The sequence below is a fragment of the Chenopodium quinoa genome, unplaced genomic scaffold, assembly GCF_001683475.1.
Source record: "Chenopodium quinoa cultivar QQ74 unplaced genomic scaffold, ASM168347v1, whole genome shotgun sequence".
In the NCBI taxonomy this organism is placed as follows: Eukaryota; Viridiplantae; Streptophyta; class Magnoliopsida; order Caryophyllales; family Amaranthaceae; genus Chenopodium; species Chenopodium quinoa.
In genome coordinates this window covers 3,454,860-3,463,947 of record NW_018744991.1, presented here as the reverse complement: position 1 = coordinate 3,463,947, position 9,088 = coordinate 3,454,860, and the positions used below count along the sequence as shown (strand labels likewise).

At 32.8% G+C, this 9,088-nt stretch overlaps 1 protein-coding gene across 1 annotated transcript; it reads left to right on the top strand.

Moving 5' to 3' along the window:
- Positions 1-3,976: 3,976 nt before the first annotated feature.
- LOC110707032 (farnesyl pyrophosphate synthase 1-like) lies at positions 3,977-8,027 on the top strand. The gene is made up of 12 exons (XM_021885054.1): positions 3,977-4,276; positions 5,430-5,454; positions 6,011-6,126; positions 6,217-6,303; positions 6,389-6,505; positions 6,589-6,677; positions 6,757-6,808; positions 7,042-7,137; positions 7,246-7,290; positions 7,379-7,468; positions 7,542-7,613; positions 7,735-8,027. The coding sequence occupies exons 1-12, from the start codon at positions 4,166-4,168 to the stop codon at positions 7,861-7,863; spliced, it is 1,029 nt and encodes a 342-aa protein (XP_021740746.1). The 5' UTR covers positions 3,977-4,165; the 3' UTR covers positions 7,864-8,027.
- The last annotated feature ends 1,061 nt before the right edge of the window (positions 8,028-9,088 follow it).

Sequence of the window (9,088 nt, the reverse complement as noted above, 5' to 3'; positions counted from 1 at the left end):
GGTCAAGGGTTACTTGAGTTAATCGGTTAGGGGTCAATCGATCAAGGATTACTTGAGGGGTTACTTGGTCAAGGGTCACTCGAGTTACTCGGTCAATGGTTACTCGAGTTACTCGGTTAGGGGTCAATTGGTCAAGGATTACTTGAGGGGTTACTCGGTCAAGGGTCACTCGAGTTACTCGGTCAAGGGTTACTCGGTCAAGGGTTACTTGAGTTACTTGGTTAGCTAGGGGTCAATCGGTCAAGGATTACTTGAGGGGTTACTCAGTCAAGGGTCACTCGAGTTACTTGGTCAAGGGTTACTCGGTCAAGGGTTACTTGAGTTACTCGATTAGGGGTCAATCGGTCATGGATTACTTGATGAGTTACTCGGTACGGGATTACTCGAGTTACTCGGTTAGGGGTTATTTAAGATTAGGGGTTACTCGAGTAATTCGGTCAGGAATTACTTAAGGAATTCGGTCAGGGATTACTTAAGAAGTTCGGTCAGAGGTTACTCGAGGGGTTTGGTCATAGATTACTTGAGGGGTTACTCGGTGAGGAGTAACTCTAGTAACCCCTGACCGAGTAACTTGAGTAACCCCGACAACTCGAATAGCTCGAGTAACCCCAAACTGAGAAAGTCGAGTAATCCGACAACTCGAGTAACCCCTGACTGAGTAACTTGAGTAACCCTCTTGCACGGTGCAGCAGGCCACGTACAAAAAAAAATTGTTTCATCATACAGTTGAGCGATTATATGGAACGTTTCACGAACTAATAATTCTCTCATTCGCTTTTGTTGTATCTATTTGGAATCTCGTAAGACAAAAATAGAAGTCAAGAATAAATACAACGTAAATCAAAATTCTTCTAACCACATAATTTTCAATTTATGTGAGTTGGGGGCAAAATAGTCTAACTCAAAACTAGTCAACCTTCTAATGTGAGCGTTTGGTTGATAGAGGATTGATAGAGAGATTTGAGTCCAAAAGGGTAATTTTGAAAAGCTACAGTAATTTATTAGGAGATTTTTGGTGAGATTGATGAAGCCTTTGAAGGAAAATGACTATTTTATTCTAAACTAGATCTAATTTTCTACTCTTTATCAAGTTTGCTCAAGCGTATACATGATACTTGTATTAAATTATGCATATTTCACTATTGGTCATGCATATGGAGTATAATACATTATCATCTAACAACTACAAACATCTAATACAAGCATAATAGGCTACCATCATACATTATCATCTAACAACTACCAACATGAATAAGTTTAAACACTTTTATACAAACATCTAATACATGCAATTAGTCAAAAATAGCTCACACAATCAATTAGTCAAACTAGCTTAATCATCATACAAAAAGATCAAGCTAATAATCTCTTGTCGCCAAATAGCTTAGGCAAATAGATAGAGCCTTAATAAATTTTCATCAATTATAGCGATTTCATTATTCCAATTAGAATAATAGGCTATGTTCTCATGATCTCTCGACATTTTTATTTTATTTTTTGAAATAGTAGTAAAATTAATTCATTAATAATCAGCTCTCTCTACATAAGAATAATATCTCATATTATCTATTTTTACATCCTATATATATATATATATATCTAATCATTTCCCTTCAATCTTTTCTCCTTCAATTTCGATTTTTGATTAGCTTTTTGTATGGTGTGATGAGCAAAATTGTCTCCTATGGCTGTATTCCAATTATTATGACGTTAAAGATAGCTCCTTTTTTTAGAGGGGAAAAGATAGCTCCTAACTTCCTAAGTATTCTTTATGCAACATCAATATTATTATTACTATTTCCTTGAAGATTTAAAGTATGATCTGATTAATTATCCAAAGTACAAAGAATGTGATTAATTAATTAAACATCTTCCTAAAGATGAATATCTTTAATTATCCATAAAATATTGAAAGATTTTTATAAAGAATGCCAAATATATTCTTTGTCACCAAAAAAGAGTGACATATTCTACTAGTATATTTCTTATTTTTGTGCATTTTATTTGCTGGAAAGAGGAAGTACGAATCACATTGCTTTATTTTGCCCATCTTAGTGGAAAATTTCCCATATCCACTTCGTCACATGATATAATGTGGAGAATTATAATTGCTTTAATTATGCAAAATTATATTATGGAAGACAAATCTTATATGCTTGCGTTAATGGGACCATGCACCCTTTAGTTTAAACATTGGAATCAAAATATTACATATACCCTTAGCTCAATTTATATTATGCATGTACCGATGTACGTGACGACAACCTCCATTGTTTATATAGTATTCGGGTTTATTCATCTCGGTCGTGGCTGAAACTGAATTTATATTATCTGACTACTTAACTAATTTTTTTTCGTTAAATTTAATTTAATTTTTATTATTATTATTTTTTTTAATATGTGTTCATGAACACTCGTTAAGTTAACTCATGTTTATATAATTGAAAAATCAAATAACAAATCCTTTGGCCTTGTGAAATTTTGTATATACATTTGGGTTAAAGTGTACCCAAGTTTATTTTAAGTCATATTAATTACATAAGTAAATATACTCTTTGGTGCAATGTACACCTAGTGCAAATTATAATCTCATTGGATTGAGTTCAATTTTCTCGGTCCATCACAAACCACGGTGCATATAACAATAAAAGTATCTAATACATTTAAATTAGTACGTATTTATTTGAGGATGTATGAGAAAATCACATGTAAATTATTGTACGTAATTATTAATGTTTAATTAAATTGATTTGACTTAATAACATTTTCCTATATTGATTTACTGGTCTAGTCCAATCTTTTTTTTTTTTTTTTTGCGTGCGTCAATTCGATATTTTGCAGTCTGGACTCTCTTAAAAATTTTGACATCTTTCTTAAGATTTGAACTTATAACTCATGAAGTCATGATACATAGGCCTTCATTCTGAGTTCAATCCTAAATAACCACTAGGTCAAGATATCAGTAGTTTGAATTTCGGATTTTATCAATTTATCATTGTTTTCTTTACACCCAAAAAAGTTGTTAGATCTATGATTTTGGATTTTGCTGATTTACTCTGGCATTGATATTACATAATCTATACTGATTTGCTGTAAAAAAATAAAAAATGTAGAAAATGTCAATGACAGATTGTCAGGCACTTTTTAATGGTAGAGCTGACTGTAGTAGACGACGCCGTTTGGAGGAGGACGAGAAATTCATGCAGCACGTGCAACATAGAGTCAAAAAAATGAAGTAATTATTTATCGTCTAGCGAGGAAAGCAAGTGACTCCTATACCCCCCATAATTGCCCGAATTTACAATTTTGCCACTCTCTAATATTCAATCAAACGTCAAATTTAGAAATTTAACCCAAAAGAAAGCTCAATTACATTGACAATTATGGGGCCATTATGTTTCCAAAATTAAGATAGAAAAGTAGTCAATTCGAGGTAGCAAATGAGTCACTTCAATTGAATTTGATTTACATTGTAAAAAATAGTCGTGACTCATGCAAGTACGGATTGAATGAAGTCGAATTAAATAAGATCATGTTTAATTTTTATTAACATATTCTACACTCAATACATGTAGTTTCGATTACTTATTATTATTTATATTTAGTCCGGTCATTCAAGTTAGGCTACCATTCAAAATAACACATCCTATTGAACTCTATAATAAATTCACACATTCTATGTCATTAATATTTAATCGGGTAATTCATTGTAATTATTAGTCTCAAATACTCTGTGTTATTCATATTTAGTCTGGTCATTCAGGTCAGGTTAATTCCACCAATCAAAATAAAATCCTACTCCGTATTAAATTCTATATCGAATTCACACACTCCGTGTCATTAATATTTAATCTGGCAATTTATTACAATTATTAGTCTCAAATACTCCGTGTCTATTCAAAAAAAAAAAAAAATTACTCCGTGTCATTCATATATAGTCGGGTCATTCGGGTCGAGTTAATTTCACCAACCAAAGGGAGTTGCTCTTGCTCCTTGCTTCCCTCGTGAATTGGTAGAATTCTGATTTGTCCAACCTCAAATTTGACTCTGCTTATATAAACAAACCCAAGAACAATTCTCAATTTCCTTAACTCTTATTTCCCTCTCTCTCCTCTTCTCCTCTCCTCTCTCTTTCACAAACTGAAAATTTTCCAACAAGAGAAATATGAGCGATCTGAGGTCAAAATTTCTCGAAGTTTATCAAATTCTTAAATCTGAGCTTCTCAATGATCCTGCTTTTGAATGGACTGACACTTCTCGCCAATGGGTTGACAGGGTATTTATCAATTTCTTTAATTTCACTTTTTGTTTCCTTTAATTTGCAATTTAATTTTGTTTTTATATGGGGTTTTAATGAATTTTTTTCCTAAAGGATTAACTACCCTTTTTTTGTAATTAGTCAATATTTTCTTTTGTTTACTGATAGATTAAACTGTTTTAGATTGATTAATTGATCTGGGTATGTTTTGTTTAATTTAAACTATTCATTACTCTTGTTTATGTGTAGCAAATTGCATGATTTAGCTTTTGATTAGTTTTATTTAATGTTTATGCTATTTATAGATGCAATGTGTTTCAATCTGCAAATTAATATGCCTAATTGTCTGATCTACGGTCTATGAGAAACCTTTGAAAATCTTAGCATTTATGCTAATCTATGTTTGGTTAATCTTAATTAAATAAAATGTTAATAAAATTTTGAATTTTTGTTCTTAAATGTGTTCCAATAAGTTGTAGATTGTCTTGAGTTTCCATTTTAGAACTAGATTTATAAAGTTTCACTAACATTAGTAAATAAAGTAAGCTAGATAATGCAAGGCCATCCAAGTGATAACACTTTGCCTAAGAAAAACTTGCTTAGACTTTGGTGTACTTCAAACAAAGCTATCCTTGATTCCTTTCTACCTCGTGGCGTACCGTTTAGCATAGTTTAGTGAACATATCACTGTATTAATTCATATCTAATCTGAAGAATAACCCGATCAACAGTTAACTTCCAAAGTCACTTAGAGCAGCCTTTGTTGTACTGACTTAACATGTCCATAATGCTGACACCCCTGCCTCCTGGTTCTCAGATTTAAGCCTAATTATCGTCTCTTAAGATGAATTTAGTTAGACTTCTCTATGTATTTAATCATGTCTTCTAGCAATTTCGAGTGCTAATGCTATTGAATCAAGAATGTGAGACTACTTGCATCGGAAATCATAAGATATAAGTGGAGCTCTTGGGTTTTAGAGTTTTGGTAGTTACAGTTTGAATGCAATTACTAAATTCCTTTTTGTGCCTAATTGAGAATAAAGAAGTAAAAAATAATTCTGTAAAATCATTGAATTTTAAACCGCCTTTTTCGTTTTTTGAAGTAATACTATGGTGTCGTATATATGGTTCTTACATGCTCTTTTTTGTTGTGTTTTTTTTTTCCCTGCAGATGCTGGATTATAATGTTCCAGGAGGTGAGGAAGTCCTGTCCTTTTCAATTTACTCAATTTTTAAATAAAAGCTGGGCCATGTTTGGAACATAAAGGATGTTTGGCATTTGATTCTTTGCTCTATCTTGTGTTTGTTCTTTTGGAAGGAAAAAAAATTGTTTAAAATGTTTTATGGTCACCTTAATTTTATTTTTTTTTAACTTTATTTTTTTTATGATGTTGAGGAAATAATTGTTTTATGCGAAGCGTATCTTATGAGTGACAAGAATAAACAAAAATATAATAATAAGTTCCTCTAATAGATTTCTGATGTATCATTTTAAAATTTTCACCGAATGATGTGATGGTTATGAAAATTTGAAATTCAAAAGGCAGTGAAGTTTAAGATATGTCCTTCATCCTAGTATACTTTGATATTTATGTAGCTTAACTTTTGGATGAACAAGATATTGAAGATAAAAAAAAAGTCATGTGGAACGAGTATCTAATTTTATTCAAACAACGCAAGCCAAAGCCCAATTTTATTTGAATTCCACAAGTTGCTTTACCTAACATTTTTGTGCGGTTCTGTGTCTTGCAGGGAAGCTAAATCGTGGGCTTTCTGTTATTGACAGCTACAAGCTGTTAAAGGAAGGAGAAGAGCTGACTGAGGATGAAATCTTTCTTGCTTCAGCGCTGGGGTGGTGCATTGAATGGGTATATAGATAGCAATTTTCACTGAAATTATGTAAATTCAGGGAAACCACTAACAGGAATTTTCTATTTTCTGGTCCCTCTCTCTTACAGCTTCAAGCATATTTTCTTGTTCTTGATGACATCATGGATAACTCTCATACAAGGCGTGGTCAGCCTTGCTGGTTCAGAGTTCCTAAGGTTTGCTTTTCTAAAAATAATATTTCATTAATTCTGTATTATAATCTTGTTAACTCAGTATTTAATGGAAAATTTCTCCTGTCAGGTTGGGATGATTGCTGTCAACGATGGAATAATACTTCGAAACCAAATACCAAGAATTCTCAGGAAGCATTTTAGGGACAAGAAGTACTATGTTGACTTGTTGGATTTGTTTAATGAGGTAACGATGCTTTGTAAAGAGTTGGTAGCAAGGGATAATTGTTATGAATTGAATATGCTATAAGCCTTTTCCACCGTTTGTAGGTAGAATTTCAGACTGCTAGTGGACAGATGATTGATCTGATCACTACCATTGAAGGAGAGAAAGATCTTTCAAAATATTCATTGGATCTGTAAGTGGAAATGAAACAAATTTTCTCTTACAGCTTTGCTTTATACTCATACAATCACTAAAGTTGAATTGTGATGCAGGCACCGTCGCATTGTTCAGTACAAAACTGCTTATTACTCATTCTATATTTCTGTAAGTTTGATTCTCAGTTGTTAAAGCAAGCTTTTGCTGTCATTATCCTACTGATGGCTAAATAGTTTTTCAAAAAGTCAAATAATGTGCATCCTGTAAGACTGTATTGAAAGATAATTAGATCATACATAAGGAGAAAAACTTGAGTGAAATTGTAATAGTTCCATAAAATTCATTCAATTGCTGCTACTAGATGATGTCAACTATGTCTGACATGTTGCTCTAACATGCAGGTAGCTTGTGCTTTACTAATGTCTGGTGAGAAGCTTGAAGATCATGAAAATGTCAAAGACATTTTGATTAATATGGGAATATATTTCCAAGTACAGGTCAGTTGACAGCATAAAATAGATGAATGTACCTCCAGTTCTTATACATTTTTCACAGAATTACCTTTTGAATGTAGAATGATTGATTCTGATATTTTTCCTTTGTAGGATGATTATCTTGATTGTTATGGAGACCCGGAATTCATTGGCAAGGTGAGATACAAACTTGTTGCCTGCAATATTTTTTAATTTGTGTATCTGATTATTCGAAAGTCTTAATTTTATGATATTTACTCTTCAGATTGGAACTGATATTGAGGATTTTAAGTGCTCCTGGTTGGTTGTGAAAGCCTTAGAACTTTGTAATGATGAACAGAAGAAAGTCTTACATGTAAGTACCGTCATTCTCATGATTTTAAGTCATTGCCATCTTTCATGTTCTCATCCATAAATTGGTTTTCCAGGAAAATTACGGCAAAGAAGATCCAGCTTGTGTCGCAAGAGTAAAAGAACTCTATAATGTGCTCGATCTTCAGGTTAGTATTTTCAAGTGTATTATGTCTTTTATCTATCTATCTTGGATAAGTCTCAGTTGTCTCACCTATTATCTTTACGAATTCTCTTCCCTATACTGAATATACTCATCAACTTTCTTAGGGTGCATTTGCCGATTTTGAGAGCACAAGTTATGAAAATTTGATCACATCTATTGAATCACATCCTAATAAGGCTGTACAGGCTGTCCTGAAGTCATTCTTGGCGAAAATATACAAGAGACAGAAGTGAAGTCTTGGTGCTTTCGCCCTCAATTGATTCTTGATTTATTTTGTAATTGGTTTGTTGTGTTATTTAGGTGCTTTTGTAACTTAATTTTTCTGCAAAGACAGCTTATATTTAATTATTTATAAATGATCCCTTCCACTTGTGAAGGAGATTGCCTTCATGTCTAAGTTTGTCCTATGTTTAAGCATCTTTAACATGTCTGGATCAGTGATCACGTTCATTCTCTCTCGAGTATTGACCATCATCAATCTCCCTAAAAGAAAATTGAAAAAAGAAGTATGCACAAACTCCCTATTTGATGCTCCACGACAGAAATTATAGAAGTTAAAAGACAATTTTCAGGTATACTATTCATAAACCAGGAAGGCAGGAATTGAGAATGCTCTGTTCTGCAGTAGCTGTCATAGTTATGGTGGATCCAACTCTACTAAAGCACAAAATAGTGTTCGTAAAGGTAGAGTTTTAGAAGAATAACAAAAGGTAGTTTTTGGGGTAGTCGGGTGGGTAGAGTTTGCACACTTCCACCATAACATACAGTAGCATATACTTAACGCCTCATCAATCTGTATGCGTATGTAACTGCTAATCTTTTTTTTGCTAACTTCCTTTCTGATATTGTTAAAAACTGAACTAATACTCAGTATGATTTTATACTAATGCTGTATTCTTGAAATCTGAAATGTGACATATTTACATTGTGAAGTATTGTAAATTTGTAATGTCTGTAATTCTACAAGTCTACAATAAAGCGAAATGCAATGATCTTAGGCTATACATAGCTCTTAAGCATGCATTATTGTTCAGGTGCATGCCCGATTACATGTAGTTGCTATCAGAGATTTACAGTGATCCAGAACTCAGAAGAGTTTACTGAGTGGTTTTGGTGCACACCTGTAGTATTGTCGTTCCAAATTTCAATGATTTTAGTTTACTGAGTTGTTTAGGTACAGTTAAACTGTCATGTTCTATTAGCAGAACAGAATAACAGAACATGCAAATATGAATATGGAGTAAAAGGATATGAGGATGCAATCACCAAATTTCTAGCTCGAGAACGAGCTGCAGATTCTCTGTTCTTGATTTTTAGTTGATGTTTTTTCACTGACTGGTGATGAGCTTGTGAGAAAACACTTCCTAAGAAAAAGTAACAAAATACTTCCTAAAAATTTGCACAGAATCTGACTAGTTTTATGAAAATGCAGAGCAACATCAGCAACATCTCATGTAG